The sequence below is a fragment of the Mastigoproctus giganteus genome, chromosome 13 (genome assembly GCF_048544385.1).
Source record: "Mastigoproctus giganteus isolate SK-2022 chromosome 13, ASM4854438v1, whole genome shotgun sequence".
NCBI classification, from domain to species: Eukaryota; Metazoa; Arthropoda; class Arachnida; order Uropygi; family Thelyphonidae; genus Mastigoproctus; species Mastigoproctus giganteus.
In genome coordinates this window covers 65,257,549-65,283,325 of record NC_143587.1, presented here as the reverse complement: position 1 = coordinate 65,283,325, position 25,777 = coordinate 65,257,549, and the positions used below count along the sequence as shown (strand labels likewise).

At 35.4% G+C, this 25,777-nt stretch overlaps 1 protein-coding gene across 7 annotated transcripts in view; it reads left to right on the top strand.

Annotated features, from left to right (window-relative positions):
- LOC150076131 (irregular chiasm C-roughest protein-like) overlaps positions 1-25,777 on the top strand; it is a 565,240-nt gene that overhangs the window by 487,699 nt on the left and 51,764 nt on the right. For all 7 annotated transcript variants that reach the window (XM_090388091.1, XM_090388093.1, XM_090388094.1 and 4 more), the window contains one exon: positions 5,992-6,166. In XM_090388091.1, the coding sequence (XP_090244217.1) occupies positions 5,992-6,166 (175 nt within the window). The remainder of the gene's footprint in view (positions 1-5,991; positions 6,167-25,777) is intronic.

Genomic DNA, 25,777 nt, shown 5'->3' with positions numbered 1-25,777 from the left:
TTGCTGGTGTAGAGAAAGCAGTCATGAAATCCAGAAAGGTTCTACTACTGTGTGAGTAATGAGCCCACAAGTTCCGGTCAATATCTGGAAAGTTAAACTCGCCCATTATAAGGCATTCTGATTTGCTGGCTCACTCTATTTGTCTGTATAGTTCATTGTACCCATCAGTCATTTGGTTTATAATATACTCCTATCCTGATTTTTTTTTTTTTTTTTCCAGTGCTTATTTCACACCAAACTGACTCAATATTACACAGCCAACTATATCAATTGGGTGATCTGCCTTAGAATCTATATGCTTCTTAACCAAGAATGCAACTCCCCCCCACTTCTTGTTCTGTCTGTCCATTCTGTAAGTGGAGTTGCTGGGGATGCCCAGTGCTGCTTGACAATTAATACTATACACTATGTCCTTTCTGTAATGTACTTCCAATATTGAAATTCTGCATCCCTTAAGACTGAGTGGTACTGTGTTTTTTATATCCCTACAATGTTAACTTTGGATGACCTAACCAGTACTCAAATTCCTCAAATTTATTTACTATACTTCTGGCATTAGTGTACAAGCAAGGATATGTGTGCCTGTTTTCTGCTAGTAAAGAAGCAGAGCAAAAATCAGTTTCACCTCTGCCTATAACTGCTGTTAAACTATTAGTTTGTGTATCTCCCCAACTAGCAGTTTTCCAGCCCACAGTTTTCCTGCCTCGATAGCATCAGCAAATATTCTTGTACCCTTTCTATGCTGCAGAGTTGGGGGAACCCCCAGAGCCACATCACAATTAACACTATACCTTTTCTTTGCTGCTCGAGAAAATTAACAGAACATGTAAAAAACATGGTGTAACTCTTGCAGCTTGCGATGAAGTGGGATAAAATTTGGTATGGTGGTGCACCACAGAATAACGACGAAATGAGGAGACAGTGAAAAACTTCAGACAGGTATAAGGAACATTTATAATAGGGGTGTATAAGAATTTCTAAAAGGGTCACATTACAGAAATTGATACAGGATGCTCAAAAATCTCGTCACATGACATCAGTATAGTGTATAAGCCCCTCCAATGGCTAAACAGGCCTGACAGCAATGAACCATGCTTGATATAAGGGTGTCTAAGGTTCTGTGGCAACAAATCCCATTCTTTCACCAGTGCAGACCTTAGTTCACCAAGTGACCAAGGAGTTGGCTGTCAGCATGCAATGCAATGCAATGCAATGCAGTCTAAGAGGTCCCACAAATGTTCAGTCGGATTTAAGTCTTGTGATCGTGTGGCTACAGCAGTCGTTGGATGTCTTCAGTTTCAAGATATTCCTTCACTACTTAAGCTCTATGTGCAGTGGCATTGTCATGCATGGAAAGAAAATCTGGGCCAACCGTACCCCTAAAAAGTCACACATAGGATTTGAGGATCTGTTCTCAGTACCTTTGTGCAGTTACGGTACCCTGATCAGAAATGAAGAGGGTGCAGCCATTGATAATTATTCTGACCCACATGAGAATCCCACCCCAACATAAGTGTCCCTTTCTCTGGTGTTGGAAGGATGGTACCACATTCCTCATCTCCAGATGAAATAACATCTAGAATCTTGTGTGTAGGCTAAAATGGGACTCATCAGAGAACAGAACTTTATGCCATTTGTCAGGGCTCCAAATTACGTGTTCATGGTACCAGTTTCAACTAGCTCTGTGGTGGTTTGTGGTTAATGGGATACAAACCATTGGCTTCCTTGTGTAGAGTCTACTTGAATTGAGCCTTCTTAACAATTCCGGTTAGAAATGTTTTCGCCTGTGGCTGCAGCAACCTCAAAATACAGTCGATAACAGGACATCGTAGGGTTCCACCTTGCTGTTAGCAGATAGTGGTCTTTTCTGGTTGATGTAGTCCTCAGATAACCTTGACCAGCTTTTCTTGTAATGGTTCCTATCTCCTGAAACTGCTTCCATAGTGCCAATATGACACTGCATGACACATAAAGCCATCATGCCACCCACCTGCAACTTCCCTGCTTCAAGTCATCCAATGTCCAGCTATCTCAAAGAATCATCTAAACAACGATGACTTGCCATCTTGAGTACTGGAGATGTGGCTATCCCACCGAGCAAGCTAAAACAGGAATGAAATGATGTGGTCACAACCCTTGTGTTTTTATAGGCATGAATAATTTTGCATAATGTGCAGCTGTGTAAGGTGGTAGATTGATTTCTATTTGATACTTGGAATTTGCATGGCAGGATGCATATTTTATCAAATATTCACCTTCAATGACACTTAGCAATAAAATATTCATGAAAAGCATTTTGTTCTATTAATTTTGTCGAGCAGTGTATTTAAATTATAGAAGCACAGACTGAGCTCATAAAAATCCTACCTCACAATCCTTGCACAGTCTCCAGTGCCAAATTGATTTCAACGTTTCCCTGTACTTGTTAAGTAAATCCTCATATTTCTATTCTTAATATGATTAGTGACACGTACAACAGTATCACCTTTTGTGCCCATGAAAGATAACTACTCTACAACATCATTAACTTTTGCCCCCTGCAGGCATACTGTAGTCCTATTTCACCTATCCTTTTTGCACAGTGTATTTCACATTTCCCTCACAATAGAGTCATGTGGGATGAGTGTTTTCTGCCATTGCACACACACATCCTCTTTGATTGTATCATATCCTGTTTCAGATAGCTCCACAAATATTGAACAGTTTGCATATTTTGTAATACTGTGATTCATAGGAGAACTTCTCTCTTCAGTTCTCCTGTGAGCTACAACACTTGCACCACGTTGAACTCTTTGCTTTGTTGCTATAGCCTGATGCATGATTTCCATTTAAATTTAATTTGGAAATATCACACTAAGCTGAGAGTACCTAAGTGCAATAATAATGTTGCACTGTTGAAAGATTATTCAGCAATCATGCATTTTATTTTAATAATAAATTGTCTACTTAATGGAATTCAAGTAATGGTGCCTGCTTGGTTGCAGTCTCTGTATATGACATCTCCCTATATAACAGACATGGCCAAGACATGGTACTTTTTTGAAAAAAATTAGTTAAAATTGTTTGCTTAGAAGCATACTGTTTTTCTCTAAAAATTTCTTCATAAAGGAACTAAAGCTAATGATAAAGTTCTGTGAAAATTTAAACTCCTCTCCAAATTACGATCCATATCCAGAACTTCTTGGCTAAACTGATTTGCAAGTCTTAAAACTCAGCTAGTCTCTTTGCGGTCAAATTTTTGTGTGCATCTTTGTTTTTATCATTTTTTTTATCTTCTTCTTCACATTGCGAAAAAATATTGTCCACTGATAATTGTTCTCTATGAGATTCAAGGACCTCTGTGATATCTGCTGGTACCAGTTCTTCAAATCCCTTTCTGCTAATCATTTTGCAATTTTCACAATCTCAACTACTTCTGGCATTTCGACCGTGGCTTCTGTAGTGCACCTTTGTGCCACAGCTTTTTCACACTGCATTCATTGTTGAGTTCTTAACTTCACCCCATGCGAATTCAGTATTTTTGACAGCATAAAGAATGTTATAATTCTGCCGATAATCTCGAATTGAAAGACTGCCTATTTCATCAGTAGCTTTTTCCAATTGTAAAAAAGATCTTAGGTAATAAAGTTTAAAGAAAGCTATAATACCTTAGTCCATCAACTGAATTAACAAACTTGTATTTGCTGGAAGAAAGGTAACTTTCACATTTGGGTGCAGATCAAGCAAATGTGCAGGATGACTGGGTGCATTGTCAAGAATGAGCAAGATTTTAAATGCTATGGTCTTCTTCAGGCAATATCTTTTTGTTTGGATGCAAAAGCAATTTAAAAACCAATCCTTGAAGATTTTACCTGTCATTTAGGCTGTTTTGCTCAATTTCCAATGAATTGGTAAGGAGCTTTTTGATATTTCTTTAAAAGCACAAGGATTTTCTGAAGTATAAATTAGAAGCGGTTTACACTTAAAGTCACCCTCTGCATTGCCACATAACAAAAGTGTTAACCTATCTTTTGCAGCTTTGAAACCTGGGGTGGTTTTCTCTTCTTTTGAAATTAATGTTCAGCTTGGCAAACGCTTCCAAAATAAGCCAGTCTCATCAGCATTAAACACTTGACTTTTTAGATAGTCTTCAGTCGCAATAACATCCTTTAAAGTTTTCGGATACAAAGAAGCAGCTTCTGTATCTGCACTGGCTGCTTTGCCCGTTAATTTTGGATTGTGAAGACTGACATTTTTTTTTTTTAAATTTTCAAACCATCCCTTACTGCCCTGAAAGACGGCTGCATTAGATGGATGCCGACTTGGGCTAGCCGGGTGGGTAAAGTGCCTGCCTGGCAACCCAAAGGTCGCGGGTTCGATTCCCGCCTCGGGCTTGGATCAAAGTACTGCAAAAACCTTGGGAGGTGCATTATGGCCACAGAAGCCTATGCGCCAACAACTACCAAAAAAAAAAAAAAAAAAGCATTAGATGGACTGCTTCTTCTTCTTGTAAGCAATTAAAAATTTGCAGAGCTTTGGCACAAATAATATCTGAACTAAGAGGCAATGTCACAACCTTTTCACCATTTTAATTGCTTAGCAATTTTTAATTTTTCCTCTAAATTTAAAATTGTTTTTTGTTGTAGCTTTCTTCATTTTAAGCACTAATTAAACACACACTTTATATAGACAAGAAATATTAAATCAGCAAAAGCAATGCTTACTGATTAAAATACTTTACATTGCGCAAACCAGAAAAAGATTCTGTCTGAACAGCTAACGTAGGATAACTGATGAAGGGGGTTCCCGAATTAGGAAGTTGTTTCAAAAATAACCAGAAAACGCACCACCATTTATTGCTTTGTTTCATTATAAGAATCAGTTTTGAATGCCTTTGATGTATTTCTAGAGCACATTTCTGGAGGTCACGACTATAGAACAATAAAAACAATTTGCACTTTCCAATTTATTGGACTTTTCTGTTAGTGCATTCTAATGATAAACAGGTAGTAAACTCGATCTTATTGCATTTTCAATAATACTGACAGCTGGAATTCTGTGGGATTTTATGTTATTATGGTGAAATGTGTTTCTCCTTCAATGACATCTTCAATCATGTAAAAAAAAAAAAAAAAAACAAAAAAAAAAAAAAAAACAAATTTTCAAAAGCTGCTCTTCATTCCTATTTTCAAAGCTTCATAAACAAAAATTGCACAGGTAGCGAACCTTGCCACACAATATAAAGTTTTGGTAGTAAATACCTGACCTTGCAATAGCAAAACTGCACAATAAAAAACTGTGCAAATTGAGGGATGACTGTTACTTATTCTCCTTTGAGTACCACCACCCAGCTCCCTATATAATGTTTGAGCTACTTACAATTTAAGAATAGTCAAAAGTATTCCCAGAAGGATCATGGCTACTATTAAGTCCAGAGCTGGGCATATATTTATTATTTTCTTGAATAAACACTCATTTTATTGAAAGTTGCTGGTGTTTGGATTCTTTTGAGAGAATAGGGTACTTTATGAAGTTGAAGGCAACTGTATAAAATAAATGCATGATTGGAACAGTTTCTTTTTGTATTTTTTTTCCAATTAAAACAACATGATCTTCAAAATAAAATAATTATTTAAAAAACAGAGAGGAAAATAAAAATTGAAGACCATACAGGAAGCATATTAAAATTGAAACTCACACTTTAAGTTAATGTTGAATGGGACTCAGCAGCATGCTTATTGGATTAAGGATTTAAGAAATGTCTCACCCCAGTAATTGAATAAACATTCTCATAAATTATAAATTATATACTTAAATACATAAATTATCACCATTTTCTATACAGAAGATGGTGATTATTTATGAGACTGTTTACAGTTTTGTTATTGCTGTTTTTTTAAGTATATTGTTGAAAAGTGTATTTTTGCATTAGTTCAGTAAACTAAGATAATAGGTGGCAGTGTTTGATATCAAATTGTCTTTCATACTTAAGTAGCAATCATTTTTAAATAGCATGTTGACATCGACAACAGTGAGGGCTATGAGATTGTAGAAGAAGCAGTAGCAGATGGAGTCAGAAACTTGCTAGTTATTCATAATGCTGATGAAGATGATTTTGGTCAGTATAACTGTTCTGTGTGGAATGAATTTGGTCATGATAGCATGCAAATTACAGTACAAAAACATAGTAAGTATCCATTTTTGTATCTCCTGCTGCTTGTGTTAATTGTTATTTATATATAGAAATAACTGGTCATTTTGAAAGACAAGCAAAAATTAAAAATGCTAAATGAAAAAAATTTTCATGCATCCGTACATGCAAGTTAAACAAGTTCTATTCAATGTACTGCCCAGATTTTTAAAACCTACTTATGTTGGATTTTAGGTGCATCAGCAAGTTAGACTATATTGCACTATATATTTTTTCTGTAAATTACATGTGTCCTGTGGTCAATTTGCTACAGAACACATTTTGGATGAAAAACCCAAGCTTCCAGAAGCAGAAAACATGTAACCCTTGCCTGAGACCAACTGACTCAAGTCTTTCTACCTGGTGCAGGGAGGAATTTGAATCCTGTCATGTTATTGACAGGATTCAAACTTTAGTTCTTTCTGCCTGGTACTTATATCAACTGTACTACCCACAAATGCTGGAGACTATACAGGGTGTTTCAAAAATGGTGGTCAATAATTTAAAGGTGAAAAGTACAAACTAAAATAAGCAAAAAAAGTCCCAGTGAACATCAGGCTGCAAATGAACCGTTTTCGAGATAATGCACATTTTCTGTTAAGATCCGCCACTGACTATGGGAGCACTAGTTTAGCAAAAAAATGTGAATCCTTTGCTAAGAGTGGTTTTATTAAACATAAGATAATACATTTTTAATTTTTGGTTTCAACACTACAGGATTTTACAGATGTTATGTGTTATAGGATGTTCTTTCTAACACCCTTTCCTCAACATCAGGTGTTATGCTTCTGGGCCTACCTGCTCGTACTCCATGTGCAGAGTGCCCATGTTCTCTAAGGCGTTGATGTACCCTGATGAATGTGTGCCTGTTGGGCTGCCTTTGGCAGGGAAATGCTTCTTGGTACAAACATGCAGCCTCGCGTGCACTGCCGTTGGCTTTACCATACACGAAGCACATGTCCACATACTCTTCATTGCTGTAACCACTTTCCATATTGACTATCTTTTGACGAGTACTAGTATGCCTGCTACATCTCAGAGCATTGAGAGAGGGGAAACAGAGAGAATGAGTATAACCTAACTTAAACAAACAAATCAGTGGTAAATGCCAACTCTGTACAGGTCACCTTGCAGTGGTGGATCCCAACTAGAAATGTGCAATATCTCGAAAACGATTCACTTAAAGACCCATGTTTACTAGGCTTTTTTGCATATTGTAGTCTGTACAGTTCACCTTTAATTTATTGACCATCACTTTTGAAACACCCTGTATGATTACAGAAATGCTGTGTTTTAAAAAAAATATATATACTTTAATTATAAATATAAATATACTTTAACTATATTATCTTTCATGTAGTGTATTTTCTATCATTATTGCTAAAGAGTATTAATTAAAAGTTCTGATTTACTTCTTTAGCATTGTGTCAGACAAAATATAAAATATTGCTTAAGTGTAGCTTAATATAAAAATATGTTATCTCTGTCTGTCTGTAATTTTTAAACCTTTTTTGTACATTTCACAAACATGTGAAACCTACAGACAACATATTAGGAAATATCGATATGCATTATTTAATGAAAGAAATCCCTTAGTTTTACGTAAGAGTATTAATTTAAAACAAATTTAAATGAAACACATTCTCAAATCAAAATTCATAAGATCTTGGAGAGACTTCTGTTTTTACTAAAGGCTGGACATTTGAGTACTTCGTACTAAGTCTTGGGCCTGGTTCAACTTAGAGACAAAAACACTCTGATGTTAAAGGTTAAAAGACCTACCCCTCTGACCTGTGAAGGATTAAATTGCTATTAGTATACAAGCAATAAAGATATGTCTAATACTGTTATCTATACTTCTGTCTAAGTTGCTAATGACTTTTAAAATTATACAATATCATTTGATAGGTGAACTCATTATAAATTTAAAAATCTTAGACACTGTTAGGACAACCATTTTGAAACTTACTGGCTTCTCATCAGTTGGCAGGCAGCCTCTGTTAGCAAATGTGTGCCAAACTGTGAATAATGTCATTTGTCTAGGTGAACAAAGTGTAGGTGAACAAGGTGTATGGAAGTAAAACTTCCATTTAAAATGTAACAATTGTTATGTTTACTTTTAACCCTAGAATTGGGCCACATTTGCCCACAATGAAGTAGTTGAAATTGAATCAAAATTTGTATGCTTAACCGACATTTGATTTCAATTGTAGAGACATTTTCTGCTCTCACTGAAGGCTGAGGCTTGCACTTATGTTTGACTTAGAAACAAATACCATTATCCATAGTCCTCTCCATGATCAAAATTGAATTTGAGTAAAGCATACAAATTTTGATTTGATTTTGACCACTACATTGAAATATCCTTGCAATACTGCACATAAAAATCATGGCCCAATTCTAGGGGATAAGGGTAAGCATTAACATTTATTATGCTTTAAATAGAAGTTTTACTTCCATACACCACTTGGCTGTTCACTTAGACAAAATATATTATTCACAGTTTTCTGGCACACATTCACTAATAGAGACCATTTGCTAGCTGATGAGAAGCCAGTTTGCTTTGAAACAGCTGTCTTGGAAGTGTATCAGATTTTTATTTGTCTCTGAGTTGAACAAAAGCTGAAGCACAAGTGCTCAGTCTTCAGTGAGGGCAGAAAATCTCTCCATGATTGAAATCGAATGCAGATAAAGTGCATAAGTTTTGATTTGATCTTATTTCAACTACTGCATTTAAAATATCCTTGCAGTCTTATAACTTGAAACATGTTCTGGTCTGTATATTGATGTTATTTTTAAAACATAATTTGCTTTTTTCACTTCTATGTATTTGGGATATAAAATGTTAACATGAATATAGTAGAGACTATATAATTACTGAAATCTGTGTTTGAAAAAATAAAGCATGAAAATATTTTATATACATGATATATTTTATATACATGATATACTTTAAATGTATTATTTTCTTTCATGTAGTATAGGTAGTATAGTTGTCTTATAGTTTTAGTATAAGTAGTTGAGTTGTCCTGATATGTTATTAGTGCATGCTTATAATTGTGTCTGTGATAGTTAAGACACAAAATGAAGTTAACTAAACTGGGATGTTGGTGACATTTCTGGACTCACTGTGGAATTGTCTGATTTGGGGAGGAGAATTTAACTGGAAACAAAGGTATATTACTAAATGAAATATACATATGTTATACAGTGGATTAAGTCAGGAATATTGTGATGGGGGAATTATAAATTAATGCCTAATGAGACATTAATTAATAATGTGGTAATGATTATAATCCTTCTCACTAACTACAACAGGATTTCACAGTAAGTCCAGAAAGTCATGGCAGTATTCCAGTTTAATTAAATTGATTTACTTTAGTACTTGATATTTCATGCACTGTGTGTATGAAATATCAAAGCAGTTTCAAATGATTTTTTTTTTCTTTGAAACAGTTTTTTACTTCATATGTGTTTCCTACAAACTGCCAATTTGGGGGACACACAGACTAAAAGTTTAATGGCAGCTGCAGGCAGAGGTTACACTACTTTTCTGTTTTTGTACTGCTTCTATTGGGACATGCAGAGGCCTAGAGAGCAAGGTGTGGAGGATTACAAGACCTGCTGGGGATCATCATGGGACAAGCAAATATATGGGCTGTGTTAGGTTTACCAAGATCAAAAATCAGGCACACATGTACTTGTTTGTACACTAATGCTGGGAGCATAGTAAATAAAATTTATGCATATGAAATATTACAAGTAATTAAGTTATAAAATGTAAACATTATTAGAGGTATCAGGAACAAACAGAGCAGGAGGTGGGGGATTATTCTCATAGTTAAAAAACACATAGAATTGAAGGCAGTGTACCCTGTTGACATGGGCTGCCAGGATGCTGTTGAGTCAGTTTGTGGTATTAGTACTGTGAAAACAAAACTGAGAGTAGGAGTATGTTATAGGCCATATGACTGTAATGAGTATAATCAACAACTATACAGACAAATAAAGGGCCAGTAAATCGGTATATCTCATAGGGAATTTTATTTCCAGACACTGACTAGAACTTGTGATTAGTCACGCATGTAGCAGCAAAACTTTTCTGAATTTATTGGATGAATGTTTTCAACACCAGCTTGTTAGAGAGGCAACAAGAGAAAGCAGTACTCTTGATCTGATTAATAAGCAGTGAAATTTCATTCATTAAGAATCTTCAGATAAAGGGACCACTAGTGGGCAGCAATCATAGCATACTAATGTGAGATTTAAAGAGGTAACTACTGTCAACAAATAAAGGGATTTTGCTTTTGTGGCTACAGTGGTCTCAGACAGTTTTAAATTCTTTTCAGTGGGGTCCATATGATGTTAACTCTGCAAATTCTAAGGAAGTGTTCAGGGAAGTAATGAGACAAGCTTTTTATATCAACTGAGTGATATCATTCGGGGTTTAGTGCCTAAGTGGGTGTAAAATAAATTCATGAGACTAGTGGTAGAGAAGAAAAATGCATGGGATGATTATAAATAATGAGGGGACACAGAAACCTACAAGAAGTACAAATTAGTCTGCAGTCAAGTCATTACAGGGGTTAGGCAAGTTAAGGCAGATTACAGCAAGCTTGGGCAAAGAATTCTATGCTTATGTTGACACTGGAAGGAAAGGGATGAACCACATTGGTCCACTTTTTTTTTGTAGTTGTTGGCGCATCGGCTTCTGTGGCCATAATGCACCCCCCAAGGTTTTTGCAGTACTTTGATCGAAGCCCGAGGCAGGATTCGAACCCGCGACCTTTGGGTTGCCAGGCAGGCACTTTACCCACCCAGCTAGCCCGGTCGGCATTGGTCCACTAGATACGAATGGCATAACTACTGATGATCCTGCTCAGGTTTCTGAAAAACTGAATAAATGTTTTGCATCTTCATTCTCACTTGAAGAAGCTTTTAGGGAAGCGGATATCAGAAGTACATCAATTTCTAACTGGAAGCTAAATGATTTTGTGAACTGAAAGGAATGTGGAAGAGAAATTGCTGAAGCTAAAAGTAAATAGAGCATCTGGGGCTGATGGAATCTGTCTAATTATAGTAAAAGAAGCATAAAAGAGATAAGCAAACTTTTAGTCATAATTGCGAGAGCATCCTTGATTTCTGGGGTCCACACTGATTGGAGGTGTGCATGTGTCCCTCCAATTCACAACCTGACATTAAAGAGTGAAGTGATTACGTAGACCTGCAAGCTTGACTTCTGTTCCAAGTAAAGATAATGGGGTCAGTGATTAAAAAGTAATACAGGATCATCTCGTCTGACCAATCTGATTAACTACTGTGGTGTCATCACAAAAGGACTAGATGCAAAAAATTGTTTTGACATCATATACTTTGATTTCAGTAAGATTTTTGATACTGTTGCCCATGAAAGTGCTATACAAATTGGAGCAGTGTGGCATTGAAAGCATCAGAGAGTAGTTATTAATGGTTATTAGAGAGTAGTTATTGCTGCTCTTCATGGGCTAATATTATTAGTGAAGTCCCTCAGTTCTGTAAGTTGCTGCATCTGAAAACTAGGCACCTGTATAAAGACCTGATTGATTAAATTAAATGTTAATGGCATTCTTACTATTTCTGAAATGAAGCTCAAAAGGAGAAATTAATTTAAATTGAAAAGGAATGGCTGCATGATAGATGTGTGATAATGTTCTTTCAGTCAGCAAGTAATTACTTGTTGGAATAAAATTTCATTTGGTATTTTGTAAGTGGGTAGCTTGAATAAATTTAAGGAATCATGAGGAAATATTAGAGGGATGGACAAATAATATGGGGCATTTTTTTTTTTTTTTTTTTTTTTTCCTGATGATGCTGTAGTATAAGCTTGTTTCCTTGCATTTTATGACACTAGCAATATTAAAACACTAATAAAAAAAAAAGGTAAAGTGCAGCCATTATCAACCCACTGCAGGATGGAAGCCTCCTCAACAATTCATGCTGAGGGAAATTATCCATAATCTGCCACGCTGGTCCAGTGCGGGTTCGACCGTATTCAGCAGTCAGGGGCTTGAACCCCAGTCTAAAACACTAATATTAGTGTTTTAATAATTAATAATTATTATTGGGTATTAATAATTAATAATAATTAATAATTAATTATTAATAATTTATTTTTAATACCTAATTATTATTAATACCTAATAATTTAGGTATTAATAATTAATAATAATTATTAATACACTAGTATTAATAATCTTCAGAAATTCAAATCATAATGCTAATAAAATTATTTTACTCTATACCTATTCATGATACTAAAGTACTTAAATTAATTAAAGAACCTACACTATACAGTACTAAAGAGTACTATATATAGTGTAGGTTCACATTTGGGAATTAAGAATTAAAAGTCAAGCAAATAAATTTAATTTATTTGCTTGATGGATGAAATTTCAACACTAGAGAGCTTAAAGCTTAGCAAACATTACTTGTAAAATGAAATCCTCAGCCAAAGTTCTGCCCAATCCTTGAATGACTTCCACTCCACATACATTCTGTTGTGCATCTGTTCTGTCTTATGACTTTCCATTGAATGAGAAGTGTTCTCATTGTGTCATCTCCAAAAGAGGGAGGATGCCATCAGCATTTAGTTTACTCAATCTGTTTATGAAGCCTTAAACACTTCAATCAGGTCTCTTTGCACGTACCTAAGTTTCCAAATACTGTATAAAAAGAACTTCTTGTTGCAGTAAGTTGAAGGGTCATGAGTCAGATATTGACAGGATTAATGTATGGGAGACATTCTGAAAGCCAGTACAGGGACTCTGACAAAACTTATCCTGCATTAACTGTGATGAATAAATGATCTCACCAACTCTGCAAAAGTTGTTGAGGATTTCCCTCTGGGACTTTGCATGAGGCCACTTTACTTGATGAACATGAATCCTGTGGGGCACAAATGGAACATTCTGCACAATTGTATGAGATAGATGTCTCCCTTCTTACACTAGCAAATAAATGGTTTTCAGTGAAAATTGTTAATTTGATCTGAACATTATTTTTGTGTATGTGAATGAAATAGGAATTGTTTTATGTTATGTTTGATGTATGAAAATAAACTCATTCTTGTTGGTTCACTTGAATTTCATCCTTTTGGTGAATATTATAGGAATATTCTTGGCACCTTGGTTCTTTCAGTATGTTGTTTCTGTTTTGTCCTAGGTTTATTTAAAAAGTAAAATAGAAAAAAAAGTGATGACTAAGTTATGTTGGTGCATATATTTTGGAACTTTGAAATAATAATGACTAAGTTATGTTGGTGCATATATTTTGGAACTTTGAAATAATAATAATTAGATAGGAAGTGTTTATATTGTTATTTTAATATACAGTAGAACCCGGATAATAAGTTTTTCAAGGGACTGGAGGTTTAGAACTTCTTACGCAGGAAAATTTCTTAGAAGGGAAAATGGCCTAAGGGTATGAAATATTAACTACACAAATGAAAATGAAAACATACACATAAGTTAAAGATCATTTTTAAGTACTGTTTCAGAATTTATAAATATTTTACTCTGCTTATGAGAAACATTTTTAAACTGAGGCTTTCTAATTTCTTAACATTCTGTTCATTAAACTCATTACCAGGTTTGAAGGATGAGCTCCTTTGGAGTTTCAACATACTTTAAAAGGTCACAATTACAATAAGACAGCAACAACCCACTACGTAATTCTGAACTGTTCACAACCATCAGAACTTAACGCCTAACATGGTTTACGTATCAAATTATGAATATCAATGAAAACAATTGCAATATGTCACTTCCATTATATCAAAATGTTTTAGTGCTGAAAGGCTCAAACTGTGGAAAATTCACTAATCAAACCACTAAGTGCCAAGCATCATTTTAATTCGTAGTAAACCACCAAAGTAGATGAAATGGTATCGTTTTTGTTATATAACCCTGGGGGCTCACATCTAGTGAGTATGGGCTTGGCACACCCAGGGTCCTGAGCTGAATATCATCATTCTTCTCTTTCTTGGTGATTCCTTTCTACTTCTGATTCTCTCTCTCTCTCTCTCTCTCTCTCTCTCTCTCTCTCTCTCTCAGGGGAACTCGGGAATTTGTTTTTTGGCTGTTGCAGCATAAGCCTCTGGCTTCCTTGCACTATATGGCTAATAATAATAATGATAATTTCATATTATGAGTGCCTTCACAATGAGTTGCCCTTATTCTACTTATTCTTGGCGGATGCCATCACCCCACAACTCCTGGGTAGTGGTATCTGCCGAGAATAAGTAACATTTGTCCTCTCCATTGGTGAAGTGTTAATAATTGGATGTAGTGCAATATCAGGGCAACTCGTTGTGAAGACATTCACAATATGAGATTTAACAAAAACGATATTCTTTATCACAAACTTTTTATGCGGGAAAACTTTTTACCTGAGAAACTTCTTACACAGGAGAATAATGCATTACAATATACAGAATTGAAATTTGGACTTAAGAAACCAAACATAGTGCAGGGGAAAACTTCCTTTGTGGGAATTTCTTATCCTGGTTCTGTTGTATATATATTCTTTTGCTAAGATGCACTAATATTTATTTAAAAATTGCATCCATAATGGAATTTAGTTATATTGTTGTAAGTTGCAGTTTAAAACTATTAGAAAATGTTTTCATATTAATAAAATAATCATAGTAAAGCTTTGATTATCTGAACCTTGTTTAGCCTGGGTAATACTTTCTTTGAAGAAAGTGCTTGGATACAAAAAATCTTATAAAGTGGGGAGGGGGGGAATAGTGCTTTCAAAAGAAATACTTGCTTTTCAGGTAACTGTTGTATCAGTGAGTATGGATTGGGGATAAAATGCTTACATTAAGGTGGCAACAGTATTTGAAACTATTCTATACAACAGTTAAACCATAGATATCAAGTTTCACTCGATATTAGTGGTGTAACTGTGGAGGATCCTGCTCAGGTTACTGACAAACTGAATAGGTATTTTGTATCTGCATTCACACATGGGGAATTTTTTGATGAGGAAGTTTATCAGACTAACAGGGAGCTAAATGATTTTCGGATAACTGAGAGGAAACTGGAAGAGATATTGTTGAAGACAAACATAAAAAAGGCACCTGGGATGGATGGGATCTATCCAATAATATTAAGGGAAACAAACACAATGCCATAATTATGAGAGGATCCATGTATTCAGGGGAGTTGCCTGTGGACTGGAGATTCACAAAGGGGATCAAAGGGTGACATGAGTAATTACAGACCTGTTAGCTTAATTTCTATTCCTGCAAAAATAATGGAGTTACTGGTTAAAGAAGTAATGTAGAACTATCTAGAAAGGAATGCAGTTATATTGCAATCACAGCATGGATTTGTGAAGGGATGATCTTGTCTGACCAATTTGATTGGATACTATGATGCAGTAACAAAAGAACTGGATATAAAAAATAATTTTGATATCATATACTTGGATTTCAGGAAAGCTTTTGATACTGTTGCACATAAGAGACTGCTGTACAGATTTGAGCAGTGTGGCAGTAAAGGCAAGTTACTGCAATGGATAAAGGGATCGTTGAGTGGGAGAAGAAGGAGAGTAATTATCAATGGACACTTCTCTTTGTGGACTAATGTTTTTAGTGGAGTCCCCCAGGGTTCAGTGCTGGGCCTCTTTATTGTTTTCTGTATCCGTTAATGATATTGATGAAAATATATTAGGCTTAATGTCTAAATTTGCAGGTGATACAAATGATACAAAGGTTGGCAGGGTGGTTAATGACAGTAATCAAGGTATGCTTCTGCAACAAGATCTATAAAAATTTAGCAGATGGGCTAAAAAATGCAATTGAAGTATAAAATTGATAAATGCAAGGTACTGCATATGGGTAGCAGTAATCCCAGATTAAACTGCCAGTAGTGGTGTGCCATCTCAGTGTACTGGAGAATGAAAAAGGCCTTGGGGATGGAACTCTGTAGTCAGGTATGAGCAGTGCAAGCAGGCTGCAAGGATAATTCATAGGGTTTCATCAATGATATTAACAGGGCAATTGTTAAAATTACATCTTAAGTACTGCATGCAGATCCAGAGGCCTCATTTTAGGGAGGATGTGGGTCTGCCGGAATAAGTGCAGAGAAGGGCTGTGAGATTGGTGAAGGGATTTAAAAAATTCACATCAGATGAAAGTTTGTTCCAACAAACTTCCATCTGATGTGAATGTTGGTACCTTGAATAAATTCAAAGAAAAACTGGACAAATTGTTGGAGGCGATGGACAGGTGATGTAGGAAGGTTTTTTTTTTTTTTTTTGTTCCTGGATAAGCTTGCTTTCTTGCATCATTTTCCACTAATACTATAGAATAGTAGTGGAAGGTAATGTGTTCTGCTCTTTTGCCATTAAAGCAGTAGTATGATCGTGATGAAGAGATGAGTCTTAGGAACTGTTGACGTGATTTAAAGATATGCATTTATCTTTTTATTCTTTCACTTATAAATCTGTATTTTTTTATGGCTAAAATAAAAAAAGTTAGAAAGTTTAATGTTGTAAAATTCTTTTATAGCCAAATGATTTTGAAAATATTTAGCAAGACCTAAGAACAGGAAGTGCTCTAATTAATTTCACTTGCTGTTACTCCATATGTTATTACCTTAGATAATCAGGCCTTTGCTTTATAACCAAGTAAAAATGTAAAAATAAAAATGAGTATTTACAAATATTTTTGATAATAACGATCATCTATAAAATATTGCTCTGAGAATAATTGAATCCATTAAAATATTATACCCATTAGAAAATTAATCCTTCCTACTTTAATGACAAAATCCACTGATCACTGGCATTGTGAATAAACTGCTATGGTAGATAAATATGAAACAACATTTCCACTAATCTCATATCAAGCAAGCAGAGTTAAAAATTGCCCACAACGTGCCCAATTTCTAGTATAATCTGTCTTAGTTGCATAAGGTGGTAGATGACTTTCATCAACCGGTGAAATACCACCACTTTGCTTATTGGAGGCTTGAAGTGGTGAAACCCATGTTTAGCCTCTAGAGCAAAGTTTCCGGCGTCCCCCTTCCCCCATACTTCTCCTTCAACCCATGCACGGTACTAAGTACTATAGGTTTGATACCTTCGTGTTTGGGGTTTTCATAAAAAAAAAAAAAAAAAAAATAGTGAATTAGAATTATACCTGTAGAGCTGCATATTAAAAGATTATTTTGTAAGAATATTTATAACACTGCAATGCACTATTATTGATTATGGATATTTTAGTGTTCTAGTAGTAATTATAAGTATTGTCATAATGAAGGAATAATTTCAAGCTGGTGCATCTTGACCATTTTGACCTTTTTTATTTTTTTCCTCATGAAATCTTATAGTGAACTATATGCCAAATTAGCATCTGTGTATTGATAAATGTATGTTTATATCTCTGTTGAAATGTTCCTTGTCACAGGTTTGTTTCCATTTTGGCATTATATAAGTCTGTGCTTCTTCATACTGGCTGTGGTAATGCCTTTTTTCTTTCGTTTTGTGTGTGTGTGTGTGTGTGTGTGTGTGTGTGTGTGTCAGGTATTCTGTGTCAAATAATGCATGTTAATAAAATAGATTAAGACATTAGCTAAATTTTTACAGTGAGTGAAAAATTATTATTTAAGACAGGGATGCAGTAGCTATATGTTTCAACAAAAATATGATACAGTGATTACAGTGGAATCTCGTTAATACAAAGTTCAAGGGACCTAAATTTTCATGTTTTGTAATAACGAGGTCCCCAAAAAGTGTCAAAATTTTACCTTTATTATTTTATTTTATTTATTTATTTTTTTGGCACATACTATATATCTAAGAATAATAATAAATAATAATATCAAAAATAAATTAATAAAATACAATAATTAAAATAAAAAATAATAAAAACAAAGCCTTGTCTAACAATAGAGTAGGATTAACACACTTTTTAAAGATTTTATTTTATTTGTAAGATAAACTAAGAGGAAAGCAATTAGCAGAAATTAAAATATTGTATAGTATATATTTTTATATATACATTATTTTAGTATCACAGTAAAAGAATTAATCTTAATATAAAAGGAGACATACAATCCATTAACTTTTTGATAAATTAATCTAATTTGAAGAAAGAATTCAATGTTGTTTGCACAGTTGTCCTATATGCATTTTTAACTACAGTACAGACATTATAAAATGCAATAGTTATTTCTTTATCAACATTACTGCAGGAAAACACATTCTCTATTATGTTCAATGCATTTTGGGCATCTATTTTAGATGGTAGTGTGTGTGTGCTTCTTCACTTTTGCTGTTGCTGGTAATAGAAACATGATTGTTTTGCTTGGTGCTTAGCAGCTCTTCTGGTGTTGCGTTGCTGTGGTATAAACTACGTGTACCTTTACAAATTCATCAACAAAATCCATAGCTCCTTCAAATTCCCCCATTCCTCAATGTTGCTATCATATTCGTCTGCTGGGCCATGTTTTTCAATGATATTCAGTGTTGTTTGCACAGTTTTTGTCCTATATCCATTAAGAGTAGGAAACCAGCAGAATTACTTAACAAGTACAGGTCACTGTTGAAAAAAAGCAGTGAATTAGGGTTGAATTTGAAAGTGTCTGCAATTCTGCCCAGACACAATAGGAGGGAGTATATGATGAGAGCCTTGTTGATCAATTCGGCCCTGGAAAGATTGCGCAAGGTTCAAGGGGTAGAATTTTTTTCAACCTGGTCTGTACTTGTTAACAGGAGTGACTGTTTCTACAGGGATGGGATACACTTAAATAGAAAGGGTGCAAGAATATTTGCTGATGCTATTGGGGCAGTGTTAGGTGAGTCGGAAAACTGCTAGCTGGGGGGGGGGGAGGAGGATACAAGGACTAATAGATTAACTGTAGCTGCTGGCAGAGGTGAAAGTGATTCTTACACTGCTTCTATTGGAATGAACAGCAGCCTGGAAAACAAGATGCAGGGTATTTCAGAGACTGCTGGGAGTCATTGCGGCACAAGTAAACACATGGGTTGTGTTGGGGTAGCTAAGAATAGGAACAGCTGCATGTATACTTGTGTGTACACCAATGCTAGGAGTTTGGTAAATAAATTTGAAGAATTTGAGGTATTGCTTAAAACATCAAAGGCAGATATTGTTGGGATATCAGAGATGTGGTGTCACACAGATATAAGGAATGCAGAACTGGAATTTGGGGAGTACAACGTCTACAGAAAGGATAGACAGGATAGAAGGGAGGAGGGGTTATGCTATTAGTTAAGAAACACAAAATCCAAGGAAGTGAAGCCAGTCGACATCGCTGGACAGTGCAGTGTCGAGTCAGTTTGGTGTGACATAAGCATTGGGAGATCAAAATTGAGAGTAGGAGTGTGCTATAGGCCTAATGACTCTGATGAGTATAATAAGAAACTGTACAGGGGAATAGAGTGGGCCAGTAAATCAGATTGTCTTATAATGGGGGATTTTAATTTCCCAGATATTGACTGGAATTTGTGGGTTGGTCACTCACACACTAGCAAGGCTTTTGTGGATTTATTGGATGATTGTTTTCTACATCAGCATGTTCAGGAGGCAACTAGAGGGAGTAATATTCTTGATCTGATTATCAGTAGTGATTCTTCAATTCTTCATGCATTGAGAATCTGCAGATAAAGGAACCACTAGGTGGCAGTGATCACAGTGTGCTGAAGTGGGATTTACTCAAAGAGGTAACTACCATCAGGGGTAAAGGGAAGGGTTTTTGCTTTTGTAAAGGAGACTGATGGTCTGAGAGTGTATTTAAATTCTATACAGTGGGACCAAATGATGATGTTACCAACAGCAAATTCAAAATGGGAAGCTACTAGGCTTTATATACCAACCAACTAAGAAATATTGTTCAAGGTTTAGGCCTAAATGGATGTCAGATGAACTAATGAGACACATGGCAGAGAAGAAAAATGCGTGAGATACATATAAATTAATGGGTGACATGGAAGCCTATCGTAGATATAAGCTGGTCTGTAACCAAGTCACAAAGGAGATTAGGCAGGCAAAGGCAGATTATGAGAAATCCTTGGCAAAGGATGCAAAGAAAAACAAAAACAGAGTTCTTTACCTATAAACTCTAGAAGGAAAGGGATAAATCAGATTGGTCAACTGGATATTGATGGTTCAACAGTTGATGATCCTGCTCAAGTTGCTAACAAACTAAACGAGTATTTTGCCTCTACATTCACACATGAGGAGTTATTCAGGAAGGGGAATGCCAGAGGTGAAGTAAACTCTGACAGTGAGCTGGATGATTTTGTAATAACTGAGAGGAAAGTGGAGGAGAAATTGTTGAGGATAAACATTAAAATGGCACCCGGGGTGGATGGCATCTATCCAGTTATATTAAAGGAGGCAGCAAAGGAAGTAAGCAAACCCTTAGCCATAATTATGAGAGCTTCTTTGGACTTGGGGAGGTACCCATAGACTGGAGGCGTGCAAATGTGACCCCAATTCACAAAGGAGGATCAAAGGCTGACATAAGTAATTATAGGCCTGTGAGTTTAACTTCTGTTCCAAGAAAATTAATGGAGGCACTGGTTAAAGAAACACTGCAGGATCATCTAGACAAGAATTCGGTTATAGCTCGGACACAGAATGGTTTTGTTAAGGGAAAGTCTTGCCTGACCAATTTGATTGGATACTATGATGCAGTCACAAAAGAACTGGATGCAGGGAATAACTTTGATATTATATATTTGGATCTTAGAAAGGCTTTTGATACTGTTGCACATGGAGGACTGCTGCACAAATTGGAGTAGTGTGGCATTGGAGGCAAATTGCTGCTATGGTTAAAGGGATGGTTGAGGGGGAGAAGACAGAGAGTGGTAATCAATGAACACTGCTCATCGTGGACTAATGTTATTAGTGGAGTCCCTCATGGTTCAGTGTTGGGTCCATTGAGTTTTCTGTATTTATAAATGATACTGATGATGGTATATCAAGCTTAATGTCCAAGTTTGCAGATGATACAAAGATTGACAGGGTTGTTAAGGACACTACTGACGCTATGCTGCTGCAACAGGATCTGGAAAGGTTGAGCAGATGGGCTGAGAGGTGGCAAATGAAATTTAACATTGACAAATATAAAGTACTGCATATGGGAAACAGTAACCCCAGAGCAATGTATCAACTCTGTGGTACTACGACAGTGCTAGAGAATGAAAAGGACCTGGGGATAATTTTGGAGACAGATATGAAGTTTTCTGAGCAGTGCAGATGGGCTGCAAGCGTAGCTCATGGTGTCTTTTCAATGATATACAGGAATTTTTCTAGCAGGGATAAGGAGGTGATTATTCCCTTGTATAAGGCAATGGTCAGGCCACACCTAGAGTACTGTATACAGGTCTGGAGGACTTATTTCAAGAAGGATGTAGAGCTGCTGCAACGAGTACAGAGAAAAGGGCAACAAGATTAGTGAATGGAACAAAGGGTTGCTCTTACGAAGAAAGGCTTAAGTTTTGCAAATTACAGTGTCTGGGGATTAGGCACCGGTGAGGTGATCTGATAGAGGTGTATAAAGTCTTGAATGGTTTGAGCATGCTCAATACCGATGGGATTCTTTCTCTTGCTCAGAATAATCACCTGAGAGGGCATAAATTCAAATTGAGGAAAGACACATGTAGGATAGATGTGCAGAAATTTGCCTTTAGCCAGCGGGTAGTTGGTTGGTGAAACAGACTTCCATCCCTTCTTGTGGAAGTTGATAGCCTAAATAAATTTAAGGCTGAGCTGGACAGGTATTTGGAACGAATGGAGGGGTGAATTGGGAGCGTTTTTTTTTTTTTTTTTTGCTGTTGCTTCATAAGCTTGCTTTCTTGCATCATATGCCTCTACTAATGCTAATTCTCTTCAAAGCCACTCTTTCTGAAACAGTTGATTATTACGCCTGATGCAATACCGTCCGCAACTATTTTGCGAAACCAAGATTACGGATAGCATCCACGACATTCCAATTTAGCTACAAATTGTTACCCCTTCCCTCCTACCTATGTTGAGGATCAAGTACCTTATTAGGCAGGCTCTATATTCTCCTGCTCCCTTGTAGTTATAAATAATGCCTTGATCCAGCAGCTACATAAAAGTGGTGGTTAAAAAAAAAATAAAAAATAAAAAAATTGTAAACTGCAGCCATTTTCACCCACTGCAGGATGGAAGCCTCCTCAATAATTCATGTTGAGGGAAATGGACCATAATCTGCCATGCTGGTCTAGTGCAGGTTGGCAGATCGACTGTATTTAGCAGTCAGGGGCTTGATCCCCGATCTACTCAAACAGCGTGTGCTACTGCACTCCCGCTTCTGACCACTTGGCTACAGATAATGGGAGGTTAAAAACAACAGCTGTATATTTGTCAACTTAAGTGTCTTGCAGAATGTACTGTACAACAATCTAGAATCATCAAAATGTTCCTTTTTTCTGAAGCCATTCTTCTGTCCACTTTTGATAACCAAGACTGAAAAATGTTGACTGCAAGCCAATCACTTCTATTGGCCACATAATCACAGGGAAGTAGGTTAACTTCTTTAAAACATCTTGGCTTGGAAAACTTATCAATCATCAGTGGAAATAGTTTTGAATTGCCATTTGAATTGCAGCATAACAGAATAGTGAGTCTTTGTTTACTTAATTTTCCACTATGACAAGACTCTCCTCAAACAGCAAATGTTTTATTTGGCAACAAATTATAAAATAAACCGGTCTCATCAAGATTAAAAATATCCTTTGCCTCATATTTTTCAAGGGACCATATAGAACACAACCAGTCTGTAGCCTTTTCCTTGTCGGCTAATCCAGACTCGCTGCAAACATTTTGCAAAACCAAAAATCTTTGGAGCCAGCCACTGCCACATTTGAAGTTACTAATTCCATGTTGCTGAGCCAGATAATTTGCCTTTTCTTGCAAAATTAGACCTGATATTGCCAAATTAGATGCATGCATTTGAAACGTTTTGTGTCAAGCTCCTCGTGTTTTGAACAAGGAATTCGTTTCCTGTTTTTTTATTGCTGCTCCAGTGTCATGCAGTTCTTCAAGTTTTTTTTTTTTTTTTTGGTTTTTCAGTATTGTAGATGAAGTAAGTGAAGGGATGTTGTATTCCTTTGCAATGTTCGTTTTGCTAAGTTCAATCCTATCAGTCTCTTGTATAATTTTTAGTTTAATTTCCAGGCTCCATTCCGGCAGTTTAGGTTTTGTAATCATAACACTACTAGATGAGATTAAATATAAACAAACTTTAAATTAATTTAAAGACACAAGTTCTGAAAAAGATATCAGCTAAGATAAAATGGCACCAAAAATAGATTGCTGTATACTGTAGCAAAAGATTCTTTGATCTGGTGTAATAATTACAACAGGCCTTAATCCTGTGGAGAATGAGGGAGTGTATGTAAACAACTTAGAAAAACTGTTTTTATTCTTTTGTTAATTTAACATGATATTTTTCAGAATGCACTTATGTTGTAGCTTCTATACACTGGTTTTGTTTACACAAAAATAATTTCTAACAAGTCAGTGTCATCCTTCGGAAGCAGGAACTGGGTGGCCAGAGGCAATAATAGGGGCAATAATCAGACAGCTGTGCTAAGATTTGTATTAAATGTACAAAACAACCCCAGGGGCTCACATCTGGTGAGTATGGGCTTGGCACACCCAGGGTCCTGAGCTGGATATCATCATTATTCTCTCTCTCTCTCTCTCTCTCTCTCTCTCTCTCTCTCTCTCTCTCTCTCTCTCTCTCGTGTGTGTGTGTGTAACTCAGAAATTGTTTTTTTTTGCCTGGTGCAGAAAAAGCCTCAGGCTTTGTCATATGGCATATATCATAATGATAATTATAATAATGAAAATAACAATATTTATTTCTCATGGGGTGAAAACAAACTTTGTGATACATATTAACCAAATTTTGTAATAAACGAATATATTTACATAGAAAAGCCTATCCTTTCGCAGGAGAATGGTATGTACTTCATATAAATGAGTACTTTGTAAAAACCGAGTTTGTGTTAACAAAATGTTACTGTATTTGGAATCACTGTATCATATTTATATGCTACTGCATTAATAAAGTACAGTGGATTATATCATCACATCTGTAAATTATATTTATCATATATTTATTAATTAGATAATTTCCTTGAGTATTATTGGTTGCTATCATTTTTAAAAATAGGGTTACACATACACTTTAAATAGAAAGTTAATAAATATATTAGAGGCTTTATTAACCAAAATAATAGGACTAAGGGTAGTTTGGATAATAAAAACCTCAGATAAACAGAATGAATGTATTGTATGAGATTTACAAGATAATTAAATTTCAAGTATTTATTATAATTTAAATTATAAGACCTTAGAAATGTATTCAGTAAGATGAGTACACATTTTGTCATATATGTTTGCATCCAAAAGTTGAAAGGCTGGATGCAGTTTGCCATTAAATTTCGTGCTTAAAAGAGATACCAGGACATTTTGATGTCATGATTTAATGTTGGCAAGCTGCAGTAATTTCATGCAGCTTGCCAACATTACTTTTAATGCATAAAAGTGGATAACAAGTTTGATAACTGTGTATGTCATCTTTGAGCACTTTTCTCTTAATGTTACAGTATCCCTACTCCTTCTCAGATAATTGAATTTACCTCAGTAAGTAGAAGGCTTCAATTATGATATTGACCAGTAGAACAGCTACCAACTCTAGACTTGTGATGAAGACCGTTTTTCTTGACCCATTCTCTCACCATCCTAACAGTTTTCTCTTTTTTACAAAAGACTGTAAAACTATGGCTTTGCTGTTATATTCAGAATTTTTTGAAAAATTCTGCCAATTTGTGCATGAAATTTTTTCATTCATTTCTAGTTAATGAACTGGCCATCAGGTGTGCCAGTTTGCCTTGCATAAAAATATGTGGAGCATGTGAAATGAAATGTTAAATGTATAGTCTATTATTAAACTGTAATTTCTTTATATGTATAGTGCAAAGCTAAATTTGATTTTATAGTGTCCTGGTAAATGTTGAAATTGCACCTTGAATAAAAATTTGTTCCTTGAAGTTCTTGCAAAATTTTAATTGATCACAATATTCATGGTGAAGAAATTAAATCATTTAAAGATAAAATATATAATAATATACATATAAAATGACTTAAGTATAGAAAACTTGACTGAATTTATCAGTAAATTGAAATTTATTTAATGGATGCTTTTAAAAAATATAGCAGTTTGGAAGTACAAATTATGTATAAAAATATTATTTTTATGCAGTTTAAATTTAGTATTAGAAGTGGCAAATGATGCAAAGAAGGAAGCTTATATAGGATTGGCAAAAAAAAAAAAAAAAAGCAAAAGCTGCATCATTTGTCTATCTCCTTTAATAATGGTCTAATTCTTTCTTAAATTTATTCAAACTATCCACTTTGCACCATCAGATGGAAGTTTGTTCCAACAATCAGTTACTCTGGTTGAAAGCAAATTTTTGCACATCATTCCTGTAACCACCCTTTTTTAATTTAAATTTATGTCCTCTTATATGTATCATTCAAGAAAGAGTAAGGAGACC